At 40.6% G+C, this 14,149-nt stretch overlaps 1 protein-coding gene across 4 annotated transcripts in view; it reads left to right on the top strand.

The window, feature by feature from the left end:
* The window catches only part of LOC143982936 (CYFIP-related Rac1 interactor A-like), a 97,547-nt gene extending 85,664 nt beyond the window's left edge, over nucleotides 1-11,883 (top strand). For all 4 annotated transcript variants that reach the window (XM_077482087.1, XM_077482086.1, XM_077482088.1 and 1 more), the window contains 8 exons: nucleotides 621-726; nucleotides 964-1,100; nucleotides 2,417-2,494; nucleotides 3,105-3,221; nucleotides 3,814-3,893; nucleotides 6,388-6,514; nucleotides 9,240-9,310; nucleotides 9,399-11,883. In XM_077482087.1, coding sequence (XP_077338213.1) covers nucleotides 621-726; nucleotides 964-1,100; nucleotides 2,417-2,494; nucleotides 3,105-3,221; nucleotides 3,814-3,893; nucleotides 6,388-6,514; nucleotides 9,240-9,310; nucleotides 9,399-9,462 — 780 coding nt within the window. In that variant the 3' untranslated portion in view covers nucleotides 9,463-11,883. The remainder of the gene's footprint in view (nucleotides 1-620; nucleotides 727-963; nucleotides 1,101-2,416; nucleotides 2,495-3,104; nucleotides 3,222-3,813; nucleotides 3,894-6,387; nucleotides 6,515-9,239; nucleotides 9,311-9,398) is intronic.
* Nucleotides 11,884-14,149: the final 2,266 nt, after the last annotated feature.

The raw sequence follows: 14,149 nt of genomic DNA, 5'->3' as shown, positions 1-14,149 counted from the left end.
TGCGAACTGAACCGGAGGGTGTTTGGCTCATCCCTACTCCTGACCACAACCCAATGGAACACCTTTGGGATAAATTAGAGTGGAGACTGAGAGCCAGACCATCTCGTTCACATCAGTGCCTGACCTCACAAATTTGCTTCTGGAAGAATAATTAAACATTCCCATAGACACACTCCTAAACCTTGTGGACAGTCTTACCAGAAGAGTTGAAGCTGTTATAGCTTCAAAGGGTGGGCCAACTCAATATTGAACCCTATGGACTGAGACTGGGATGTCATTAAATTTCATGTGCATGTAAAGGCAGGTGTCCCAATACTTATGGTAATATAGTGCATATTGATACTGGAATTCTTGGTATACAGCTACATCACTGTCAGCTCTGCGAATGAAGTAAATAAGTAGCTGGGATGAAGTAGTTAGTGCAGTTTAGTTTAGGGGAATACAGTAGGTCAGATTTATGAGAAGCTCAGTTTTAGAAGCTCCAGAAGCTCATGTTTAGAAGCTCCATTGTGGTTGAAATTAACAAATGGATTATTTTTTTAGACATGTTATTGGTATTCTTGTCTCATACATACAGATACAAACAAATACAAATGTAGTATTTCCCATTGTTTTTCCAGGCAATACAGAACCCATTGGATTTACATCTACAGGAAGAGGCATGGCGCTCTGTGTGTCCTCTAGTAGCCAAGCTTAAACGCTTCTATGAATTCTCTCTACGACTTGGTAATTTTAGATTATGATGTTCTTCACACTCTTCACAATTTCATGTTTATTATGTTTTTTTAGTGTAACTGCTATGCTTGGCATCCCAAGTCATTGTGCTACAATGCAAAGGATTAATGTGTCATGTACTTTGTACTAAATGAATATTGACTAATCTCTTATAAAATCCCATAAGAATATATCAGCCTGATGTCTGCGGTTTACCAACTCTCTACTGGCAATATTTGTTGTCCATAGAAAATGCACTGCACAGCCTGCTGGAAGCACTTACATCACCTCCGTATGCTCCAACACAACACCTGGAGAGAGAGCAGGCCCTGGCCAAACAGTTTGCTGAGATCCTGCATTTTACCCTTAGCTTTGATGAGCTCAAGGTATGAGATCAGTGGAAGGCATCCCCCATTATGCAATGTATTCAGAATTTTTATTTATTTATTTTTTTAAGGCATTCCACACCATTTTAGAAACATTCCATTATTCTTTCAGTCGCTAAATGATAGCTAAATTAGTAGGTTAGTTGGATTGTAACCTAGTGAAGGTATGAATATTAAAAGGGCATTAGAATGTAAACTCCTTGCAGAAATGGTTGTTTAGAATATCTAACTGCATAGTATGCCAGTGTTATTAATACAGGACATAATAATAATATTAATATTAATAATAATAATATATTTATATAATGGGTATACAACTTATAAGAGTAAGGTAAAGTCAAATATACGGTTCTGTGTATAAACACTCCTTCCAATCCTAACCATGCCAAATAATAAAATTAATATGAAGTGGCTTTTGTCTTTACCATGGATTGGGCACCATTTATCTAACAGCTGGTATACATACCGGTAAAAGTGGAAATATATTAAATAAAAGTCATGTTCTTGATCCCATCCTCTTTTATCATATTTACTATCCATGCCTGGGATGCACAGGAAGCCTCCTGGAGCATAGTGGATTGAAGCACGATATATAGCTTTCTTTTTTTTTTCACATAATATAAGGAAGTTTTTCCATGCTGTTACAATTGCTGTCATCAAAAGTAATTTTGCCCACATGCTAACTTATGGAGTCTTGTTAATGTGAACATTAACGCAAAAAATAAAAATGCAGTACATGGCAGCAATACAGTTGTCTTTTGCTGAACGCATCCCTCTCATTGCCCTAATCTTCATAATTTAGGAAGATAACATGTCCCAAAGTCTTGTCACTTTAAAGACCCTGTAAGTACAATAAAATACCTATTGATGTGCCAGAAATACACCTCATTTCTTGCTGATAACACACAGCATTTATGTGAACTGAGCAGTGTAAGCACTGTCCAGTTGTCTTTTGCTGCACACATCCCTCTCATTGCCCTAATCTTCATAATTTAGAAAGATAACAGAGGAAGGGTGCACATGACACAGAGCAGCTCTACATTTCTGACGTCATCAAGTTATTTCTGCAGTCATACAGCTATAACAAAAATGCTTTCAGTAATATAAGCTACATACATAGCTTAAATAGTATATTTAAATGTGAAATATTTTCAGAATAGCTAATAAATTGATAAGGACAGATATATAGTTATGGTATCCACCTAAGTAAAAATCTGAAATGGACAGAGACCATTTTAAATATAATGGACAGATAAGTCACAAAAGACTTTTGTTTACCAATGACAATAATTTTTTTCTACATCTGTTTTCTTCAGATGACAAATCCAGCAATACAAAATGACTTTAGTTATTACAGGCGGACTGTGAGTCGCAATCGATTAAATAACTTCCAGGTAAGGTCTATGACATAATGCTGCTGAAGAATTTCTTCAGCCAAGTTAACGTCCTTGTATAAAGCCTACCCTGTTTCCCTGAAAATAAGAACCTAGCATGATTGTTGGTGATGGCTGCAATATAAGCCCTACCCCCCAAATAAGCCCTACCTTGTTTCCCTGAAAATAAGCCCTACCCTGAAAATAAGACCTACAGGGCTTATTTGGGGGTAGGGCTTATATTGCAGCCGTCACCGACAATCACGCTAGGTCTTATTTTCAAGGAAACATGGTATATATTGGGCAGCCCAGTGGCTAAGTGGTTAGCACTTCTGCCTTCTCACTAACAGTGCTAGGGTTGTTGATTCGCATCCCAACTTCAACACTACCTGCCTGGAGTCTGTATGTTCTTCCTGTGTCTGCGTGGGTTTCCTCCTACAGTCCAAAGACATGCTGGTAGGTTAATTGGCTACTGTCTAAATTGGTCCTAGTATGAATGTGAGTTATGGACCTTATATTGTAAGCTCCTTGAGAGCAGGGACTGATGTGAATGTATAATATATGTAAAGTGCTGCGTAAATTGATGATGCTATATAAGTACCTGTAATATTATTCTTTCTCTATACTTCAGGTGGATGCAGAGTGTGATGTAAACAATGAGATGGCCAATCGCATGTCTTTGTTCTATGCTGATGCTACACCAATGCTGAAAACACTGAGCAATGCAACTACCAAGTTTGTCTCAGAGGTGAGAATAAGAGATAGAAAAGGAAACAATGCCAGTGCAAAAGGCCATAGAGAATTCTCCTGTATATACTCTTATCCCCCGTACACATGATCGGACTTTCCAACAACAAAACCGCAGATTTTTGTTCGAAGGATGTTGGCTCCAACTTGCCTTGCATATACACGGTCACACAGATGTTGGCTAACAATTACAAATGTAGTGACGTACAAGACCGTGCGCTTCTGGCTCGTACTTGATTCCGAGCATGCGTGGACTGTTGTCAGACGGACTTGCATACACACGATCGGAAAGTCCGACAACAAGCATCTGTTGGTGGAAAATTTGAGAACCTGCTAGCCCACATTTGTTGGCGGAAAGTCCGATAACAAATGTTCCACGGAGCATACACACAGTCGGACTTTCCTCCAACAAGCTCACATCCAACATTTGTTGTCGGAAAATTCGATTGTATGTACGGGGCATAGGAGCAGTACACCAAGTGGCACCTACAGCAGACTAATTCATTGCATGTCTCTAGTTCACTTAATGTACTGGAATGTGTGTGTTGATCTGAATATATTTATGGTAATATGGTTTTTCTGTACCTCTGCAGAACAAGTCTTTGCCGATTGAGGACACAACAGACTGTTTAAGTACTATGGCATGTGTATGCAGGGTTATGCTTGAGAACCCGTAAGTATCATAAAGCTACTTGAAGCCAACCCCCGCCTACTTCCTCTGCCATGTTGATATCTAAATTCACTTGTGTACTTCAATTAAGATAACATCAGACTGTTGTATGAGCTATGCTATGCATGTTTGACAATGCTGCATTTCTAGTTTGTCGTATTGTTTTTCCTCTATTAGTCCTTCATGTGATGTGATAACATATTGTCAGAAATGATTGGATCACACACTATTAATACCGTATGTGAACTACTAACACGTCCTCCAGGGTACACAGATCACATGCTATAAAAATGCAAGAAAAGAAAATATACATTATAATTAGATGCTCCTAAAGCCACAACTAGTCACAGTGTATATATTTTTTCTTACATCTTAAGGGTCTGTGTCAACAGGCTTTATGCTTGTGTTGATGGCAAAAGTTTAAAATCACTTTGAGACGCCTATTATATCATTCAGCAATAAAGTGTCACTAAACCCACATCATAAAGAACTATCAATAAATGGTGTGGTAAGTGCTGTTCATACTCACTCAGTCACTAAGGGATTTGTTTTCCGTATTCTGCAAAACCCTGGTTGATCCTGCTGTTCTCTTATCTCCACCTACTCTTCAAGTCCCCAATTCAGCTAGGGATTTTGCAGAGCAGTGTTGGCAGCTCTGCACATGCTCAGTTTTCAGTGAGTTTCTATGCTGAGCATTTCCTCCCTATCACATCTGAGCAGCCCATTTGACTATAGAGTCACACATGTGGACGTATACAGTGCCTTGAAAAAGTATTCATAACCTGGAAATTTTCTACATTTTGTCATGTTACAACCAAAAATTTAAATGTATTTTATTGGGATTTTATGTGATAGACCAACACAAAGTGGCACATAATTGTGAAGTGGAAGGAAAATATAGAAATTATCTTTCCACTACAAATACTACAAATTTAACTCTCTGGGGACTCTCCCTCCTCATTGGCTGAGACCGTCGCAGCCAGTGAGCTAATGAGAAAAGAGAATCATGGCACTGTGTGTAAATGGGCATGCAGAGCACCGACTCAGGAGTCTGGGGGCACTCTGCAGGAAGCCTGAGAAGAGCAGAGTTGGGGCTGTTCCGTGCAAAACCGCTGCACAGAGCAGGTAAGTATAACCCTTTGCCACCCCCTATTTAGGTGCCAGGACCTTTTTCGGACACCAGGCACCTGAATTACAGAGGCAGGGGTGTTTTTTTAGCACCTGAGCCAGCTATCAGGGACGGGACAAGGTGGGGTGGGTGCTATATAGCTGCAGCTCACTCTCTATATTCGTGCAAGTCAGCAGCAGCTGCTCTGTGTTATTCAGCTCACAGTCAGGCTCTTTACTGCCACCTCTGGCTTCTTCCTGCATGTGCACCCCTCGTGTGTACTGGCAGTACTTTTTGGATTGCAGCTCCTTTTGTGTCTCACAAGGACATGTAGAAACAGGACCTGGGGTTAGGAAGAGCACCTTACAAGTGGGGGCTGTGAGTACAAGTGAAGGGAGGAGGCTGTTTGTGTACGGGGGGGGGGGGCAGCTGAGTGTGTACAGGTGTGTGTGTGTGTGGGGGGCAGCTGAGTGTGTACAGGTATGTGTGTGTGTGGGGGGGGGGCAGTTGAGTGTTTTTAGGTGTGAGGGGGCAGCTGAGTGTTTTACGGGTGTCTTGGGGGGCTGAGTGTGTAGATGTTTGAGGGGGGCTGAGTACTTTGGTTATGCAGCAGGACAATGATCTGAAAATCATAACAGCAAGTCCACCAAAGGCTCTTAGTGTAATTATTTTTGAAAACTTTTAACATCCATGCCCAATCAAAAAAAGATGTTCAAAAAATGTAGTAGTAGTAGTAGTAAGAGGGAGAGACAAAAAGAGACTCTCTCAGGCCCCCTCAAACAAAAAAACACATGAGCAGGGTATGATCTGAGGATTCACTGGGGCCAGTTGGCAGGTCCAAGTTATAAAAAATAAATAAAACAAGGTGCTACATTTTTTCTCTTATTGTGAATAAAGAGAGTTATTTTTAAAAAGGTAAATGGGTATTAGTCTTAGAGAAAGAAAATACTACCAAAAGAAAGCTCTATTTGTGGGGAAAAAGGGACGTCAATTTTGTTTGGGTACAACGTCGCACAATTGCGCAATTGTCAGTTAAATCGCCGAATCGCAAAAAGTGCTCTTGTCAGGAAGGAGGTAAATTCTTCCGGGGCTGAAGTGGTTAAGTGTGACAAATATGCAAAAAAACTAAAAAATCAGAAAGGGGGCAAATACTTTTTCACACAACTGTATGTGCAAAATATCAGAATTGGCTATGAAGTGGTAAATAGGCAAAATAGTCAGAAGTTTATTGTGAGTTTGACAAAAACATACTGAAATTTGGCCTGGGCATCCAGGTTAAAAAGATCCCCAGTAATGAACGGATTAAAAAAATAACCATTTATTTACCATTATTTTACTTACATGTACTGCATATAATGTTATTTTTTTTTTCCTGCTTCCTTTTCCCAGTGGTTACCGTAGCCGATTCACCAGCAATGAGACTTTGCTGTTCTGTATGCGAGTCATGGTTGGTGTAATTATCTTGTATGATCATGTACATCCTGTTGGAGCATTTGCAAAAACTTCTAAAATTGATGTGAGTATTTTAATGCAAAGCTGTGATATAACAGTTTGTATTGTAAAAGTGTCACTGTCAAAGGACACTAAAGCGAGAAGTGGTAGATTTTATAAAGCACAATGGTCATTTTGAGTCATAAAATCTATCAAGCCATGGCCGAGCTCTCCTAAAATGCTAGTTGTCTGGCCGTCATACTGATCCTCTGGTGCAGCTCTGCATAGAATCCAATTGGCTTCCAGTTTTTTTTTCTCAAAGCTTAATTGAACAAGCTAATGTTAGAAGCTGATTGACTACCATACACAGGTGCACCAGATTTTGCACACTCCAGTTTTAGTAAATCAACCCCATTGCCTTCTGATTTTACTGCAACTTTTCCTGACCTAAATGCTTGTGATCAGTGAAAATATACAGAGCTACTGGGTCATCAGCTACATAGAGTCAACTAGCAGTTTCAGGAGGTCAATGGCAGATACTGGGGGGGAGGGGGGGATTCAATAAAGCACTTGCATCACTATCGAGGGGGAGGGGGGGATTCAATAAAGCACTTGCATCACTATCCTGGTGGTATGGCCCTTTAAAAAACTTTTGATACAGATTCAAAAGGTCTTAGCCCTTGTACACCCGGTCAGACATTCCGATGGAAAATGTCCAATCGGACCGTGTTGTCGGATGATCCAACCGTGTGTGGGCTCCATCGGACTGTTTCCGTCGGAATATCCGACCAACAACGTTTTAGAGCAGGGCTATAAAATTTTCTGACAACATGCTCCGATCGGACTTTGTCCGATCGTGTGTAGAGAATTCCGATAGGACAAAGTGCCACGCATGCTCAGTTCAAATTCCTAGACCAAAGCTATTGGCCACTAGCCTAAACGTAGTCCCATCGTAACGAAATAACGTCATCACATTCAGAACGATGGGATTTTCCGATAACTTTGTCCGACCGTGTGTATGCAACAGTTTCGGACAAAATCTGTCGGACAAAATCCAACGGATTTGGTTGTCAGAATGTCCGACCGTGTGTACAAGGGCTTAGATACTCTTTCCCTTTCTGTCTTTCTCCCTTGTAACATTTATACAGCTGATAGTAATTTTAATCATTTTTTAAATATTTATCAGTTCATAAAAGGTTCCACAGCTGACTTTTTTTATGTTCTGGTATCAGGGTTGTCATTCTGGTCCTGCGTTTAATTAAAAAAATCACTGGAACATGAATGCAGCCAGAAAAGTATGAAAAAAAATAAAATCCAACTCTGCAGGCTCCTACCAGATCAGTGACTTACAGTAAGGGCAGGATCAGGATGGCAGCCCGGAATTTTTCTCCAATAAAAAACAAGTCGGCAATGGTAGCTCCCTTTTTTTTTTGTGATGACTGCGTCCCTTTAAAAAAAACCTCCAGATTACTAACTAAGATTATGTAATAGCAGTGCTAAAGTATTTTTTTTTTAAAGGGGCGTAATCATCACAAAGAAAAAAAAATGGGAGCCACCATTGCTGACTTGTTCTATATCGGAGAAAAATTCAGGGCTGCCATCCTGATCCTGCCCTTACTGTAATGCCGCTTACACACGACCAGACTTTTCAATGGACTAGGTCCAACGGTCTTCCCGACGGATTTTTAGTGGAGTTCCGAAGGACTTTCCAAATGAACGGACTTGGCCACACACAAGCACACCAAAGTCTGACAGATTCGAACGTGATGACGTATGACTTGACTAGAATAAGGAAGTTCATAGCCAGTAGCCAATAGCTGCTCTAGCATCGGTTTTTGCCCGTTGGACTAGCATACACACGAACGGATTTTTCGACTGGACTCGAGTCCGTTGGAAAGATTTGAAACATGTTCTATTTCTAAAGTCCATCAGATTTTTGGACAGCAAAGGTCAGATGGAGTCCACACATGATCGAATTGTCTGCCGGATTCGTTCCATCGGACCTAGTCCATCGAAAAGTCCAGGCGTGTGTATGCGGCATAAGTCACTGATCTGGAAGGAGCATGCAGAGTTGGATTTTAGATTTTTGCATACTTTTCTGGCTGCATTCATGTTCCAGTGATTCTTTAATTAAACCCAGGACCGGAATGACAACCCAGATACCAGAACATAAAGTGAGCTGTGGAAGCTGTCTTATTTCAATATTTAAAGGGAACCTAACTGTATCCGAGCGCCACAAACTGACAACGCTATTTAAATTATTTTTAATATTGAAAGCAAACTCTTCCATCCATTCATCCATGTCTCCATGCTTTGTTTTGTTAACGAATCACTTTGCAAAAACACCCCCCAGAATTTCTAGCTGTGGCCATCTTGGGTAAGGGCAGTTGATTCATGTAGCATTTACTTTTTTGGAATCCATTTGCCCCTGCTCAGGCATGCAGACAAGAAGGTGTGCTTAGTTGAGAAAAAAGAAAAAAAAAACATGAAGACTCCTGGGATGTAGCACATGATTTTGTCCTAGACCAGAAACCAGAATATAAAGAAATGTAAAAAAAAGTTTTAAAACAAGTAAATATAATATGTCTTCCTATCTCTTTAGTAATGCTAGCATTCTAAGAAATAAATAGTTGATTGTGAGAGTAGAGTTCAATGCCAAACCCTTACAAACAGAAGAAATTACATCATTATAAATGAACTGGCAACATTATTGAATATCCATTGCATGTGCAGGTAACACACACATATTATAGACAGAACTTGTATGCCGTTCTCTATGTACAGTGGATGAGTGCTACCTTTGTTTGCAGATGAAAGGCTGCATCAAGGTACTGAAAGACCAGCCATCAACAAGCACAGAAGGGCTTCTCAATGCTCTCAGGTACTGTATGCTTAAATAGTACCAGCACAGATGGGTTAGTGAAGGCACCATGTTCAGTAATATCATCTCTTCTCTCCTTTTCTTTCAGATATACAACCCGTCACCTGAATGATGACACCACATCCAAGCAGATCAGAGCTCTTCTACAGTGAGCCATTGTACGTGTGTCCCTTGGACTACCACTGCTTGAAACAAAAGATGGGTCTGTGTCTAAATAAGTGGCAACCTTAGGTCTTCATCTAGGTATCCCTCTGCTGTGCAGAGAGACTGTGTACATCACTAGTCTTGTACTGCTGCCTTATTGTGCTCTGCATTATTTTGCTGCAGAGCATTGGCAAACATCCCTGTCCTGACAGGTCTCTTTATCTTGTTGCTGTAGTCAGTGTGGTGCTTATCATTTCTGTCTTTTTCTTTCTTTTTTTTTATATTTAGTAATGTTTTTACTGTGTTTTTCACCTTCATAATTTTGCTGTGTGCATAGTTGACCTGTATGTTAATGGCCATCAAGCAATGTTGGCATGGCCATTATAGAAAGCATGTTCTAGGAATAATATATAAGATGCCATTGCTGACCTCTTCTTTACACAGCAGTCATGCTGATCCAACTGCTTGAATACTTTCTGAATCTAAATATTAAATCCAGAAGCAACCCAACAACCAACATTTTTAGGAGTTCAACAATGGCAACCTACATATGTTTCTCAGGTTTTGAGTCTCCTTTTAAAACTACCAGAGGATCCCTTTATAAGATCAATAAGGCTACACAAGGTAGCAGATTGCCTCACTATGCAGGGATTTCGAAGCAATATCAAAGCAATTGTAGGGTACCGATAGACTTGAGACTGGACATGGGTTCTCTCTGATGGCTCCAGCCAGTCTCTGTTAAGGGGAAACAATCAACTGTTTGATTAGAAAGCCTTTACCATCTGCAAATGCTACCCCCGCCATACATCTCCAGATAACGCAGTACCAGGAAATTCTTCTGTACCCTCAATTTTGTATTGAAGTAAACGTCAGCTTGGCAGAGCAGACCACTTATGGAACACTCTGTCATACGTCTTAAGCCTCGTACACACACTTAGATTTTCGGACGACTGAACGTCCGTTTTTTGTGGCATGCTAGTTTCATGTCGAAAGTGAAGAGGTTACTCATTTTCGTACGACAGAATTCAACGTCAGAAGTGACGTAATGTGTTGAATAGTTTTGTATGTATTCTTTCGTTTCTGAGCATGCGTAGTCTTGCTCTTACGATTTTTTTCGTACAAAAACCGTACTAATGAAATGAAAATCGGACGTTGAGTTCACATCCAACAAAAATTTTATAGTCTGCACATCCAGCTTTTGTCTAAGAAAAAAGCAAAAAATCAGCTGTCGAAAGCACCGTACTAACGATCCGAAAATCATCAGACAGCTCGTCGTACGACTTTTTCCATCTGATTTTCGTATCGTATGTACGGGCCTTTAGAGTATGTGCCTTGAGGAAAGTCACATTGTACTTTCACGTCCAACCAGTTTGTCTGAGGCCAACTTAAGGCAGTAAATTTTAGCCAAATCTTTTTTTTTTAAAATAAACTTAAAGAGTTCAAAGCTCTGTCAAGCTTTTATTGTAATCTGTGTCCCTAATGGGGAAAAAAAAAATGCTCTGTATTTGTTCTGTGGACAAATGTCACTGCGACAGAAAATAATGGAGAATATGATTATAAAATTACGTAGAGAGGGTTTCTATAAATGAGAACACACTGGTTCATTTGAGAACTGTGGAAAATTAGAGTTCTATTATTTTAAAGATGTTTCTTCCAACTTCCTGAAATGTCTCCAGAACAAAACAACCACAGCAGTTTCACCAATCTGTAGATTATTGTTGATGTACACAGTCTCGTAATGTCAAAATAGCCTCTGTATTCCTCCATTAGGACAGAGTTCTGTGTTTTATCTTCCTTGACCCCAACCCAACCCCCCCCCCCCCCCCCGAGTCCTGTGTATGTTAAAACTCTGATACGTTTGATGTATGCGATTCCAAGTTATACGTCCTGTAACTGATCTGTCACTGTATACTGCACATCACCACTGCCAAGTTGGTGAGATACGATGGCCAAGAAATATCTACTCTACAGCTAAATGGGAGTCTTCAACAGCTGGACAAATTTTCCTCAAAGAACGCTGTCTAAAGAGTTATATATATATATACATATATAGATACTTACAAGCACACTGTGTCCAGGGCTATTTGTGCAATATCGGATACACAGGTGGGTGACGAGGCTTGTGTTCGAACCTGGAGCAACGATTCAACCAAAAACATAAATATTGCACAATTATCTATTACCAGGTAGCAAAGTAGTTTACGCCAGTCCTTGAGCCTGGTATTCCATGTGTAAGTGTGGACACTGTATATACAAACGTCATACAATGTAGTGTACTTGTGTCAGAAATGTTACGTTGATATCTGTTCTGAGAGTCCATGCACATGGACACTGCATATGGACTCATGAGACCTTTTATCTACAACTGTCACTGCAGTGATTCCTCTGATAAACCTGTCTCAATAAAACAATAAACTCTGTTCTGGTTAGTGCATGTCTAAATGAATTACTTCTTATATGAGTCATGAAGAAAAAAGACCAGCAGGAGGCAGAAAGCAACCTATAAATATGTGAAACGGCTTCTATTTTTCAGCATGTAGCCTTCAGTTAAAGTTAGCGACAAGCCAAGTGCAAAGGGAATTTCTAGCCAACCACCAAGGTTACAATATGAGTCTACAAGCTTGTTTAGATCTACCAATAACTATGTAATGCAAGGGCCTGGATACAAATAATTAGATAGGAAGGTTCTCATATTAGATCTAAAGTTGAGGTAGATTTTCACATGCATGGTTAGCTTAAAAGCTATCACGTTCATGTGCACAGTGCAAACCTATGCGTTGGCCACCTAATTGAAAACAATGCACTTTACCAGGGGAGATTTACTAAAACTGGTGTAAACAGAGTCTGGTGCTGCTGTGCATAGTAAGCAATCAGTTTCTAGGATTTATTGTAAAAGCTTAATTGAACAAGCTGAAGTTAGAAGCTGATTGCTTACTATGCACAGCTGTCCCAGTTTTTATAAATCTCCCCCAAGGTGTGTCTGATATCTTAACGTGATACTAAAGTCTTGTTATTTTTTTTTATTTTGTTTAAAAAAAATAAACATGTTATACTTACCTGCTCTGTGCAGTGGTTTTGCACAGAGCAGCCCTGATCCTCCTCTTCTTGGGTCTGTCCCCTCCTTCCAGCTGAGTGCCCCCACAGCACCGTGGGGGCACCCAAGCCGAGCCGCTGCACTGTGTGTCTCGGCTTGGGTCTCTCTCTCCTCACTGGCTCACTGACTTTGATTGACAGCAGTGGGAGCTAATGGTGCCCGGTGTGTGTCTCAACCAATCAGGAGGAAGAGTCCCAGACAGCCAAGGCTCTAATGCAACATCGTTGGATCGAGATGCTGGACACTGAATGTTTTTTATCTTCATGAATAGAATGCACGATAAAAAAGCCTTCTACCTTTAGAACCACTTTAAGCTGTGCACACATGGTTAATTGTTTTTACTTTCTGTCATTCAGCCAGTGAGCAGAAGAAGAAAAAAAAAAAATCTCCTATTCACACAAGTGAGATGGATGGAGGATTCCTCTCCACTGCAACATTGTATTCCCCAATGCAGGAATATAATAGCACAGCAGGGAGCATTGCCCCATCTACCTCGCTTATGTGGCTATAGGAATCCGTTTTTTTTTTTAAATCAGCCGCCTGGCTGATTGAAAAAAAATAAAAACCCCATCTATGGGCAGCTTTAGAGCCTGTGCAATTTACTTGACTGGGATGCATAAAATGTTTGCAGTTGGGCTGGATTGCAAATAAGTCTCGTCTCTTTCTGTTTTGTAAGTAAACCTGGTCATAGAGCTTTTTTTTCTCAGCCTGTAGGCTGAGAAAAAAAAAATATATAAAGCAGCATGGCTGGATGAATGCCTCCCATTGGGCTATTGTAATCTGACAACTGTCACCAGCAGCTGTCAGAATTTTCAAAAAGCAGCAGCAACATCTGATTGGATGCAGCTGCTGTTCTGCTGACAACTTACCACCCGGCTTCATCCATTTTTAACTTGAAAGATGTTGGACAGGAGGGACCGACAGAACCACCAACATAACAAACTTCTGCTGACTCATCAGGAAGTGGCCAAAATTTGCAAAGCCTATGACCGGCTAACGGAACATGGCAATATATAGTAGCAGCAGTCTCTGGGAAGATGGTATGCTCTAGGGCAGTCTTTTTAGTATTATTGAAGCAACTTGTGGGAACAGTTTCCAGGAACATTGCACTATTGTGTGGAAAGCAGCAGGTCATGGAAGTTTCTTGCAAAAGTCACTGGAAATGATCTTTCTGCAGCAGCGTCTAATATACTCTATTGTGCCAATTTAATAAAGGAGTTAAAAAATTCACATAATAAATTCCAGGTGTTTTGATGCCAGAACATCAGCATAAAAGTCAGGAAATTACCATTTTCAGCAATGGCAGGCACCATATTTCACTCTGAAAAGGCTTAGACCCCTTTCACACCAGGGCGTTTTGCAGGCGCTATAGCGTTAGAAATAGCGCCTGCAATCCGCCCTAAAAAAGCTGCACCATTGCGGGCTTTCACACTACAGCGGTGCTCTGGCAGGACATCTGGAAAAGTCCTGCCAGCAGCTTCTTTGGAGCGGTGAAGGAGCGGTGTGTTTGCCGCTCCTCCACCGCTGCTCCCCATTGAAATCAATGGGGCAGCACTGTAATACCGCTGGCAAAACACCGCTATTGCAGCGTATTGCCGGCA

Source organism: Lithobates pipiens, unplaced genomic scaffold, assembly GCF_037356315.1.
Source record: "Lithobates pipiens isolate NorthernLeopardFrog02 unplaced genomic scaffold, aLitPip1_a1.2 Scaffold_16, whole genome shotgun sequence".
Taxonomy (NCBI): Eukaryota; Metazoa; Chordata; class Amphibia; order Anura; family Ranidae; genus Lithobates; species Lithobates pipiens.
Note: the sequence above shows the minus strand (reverse complement) of the source record. Positions and strands in the feature narration are given on the sequence as shown.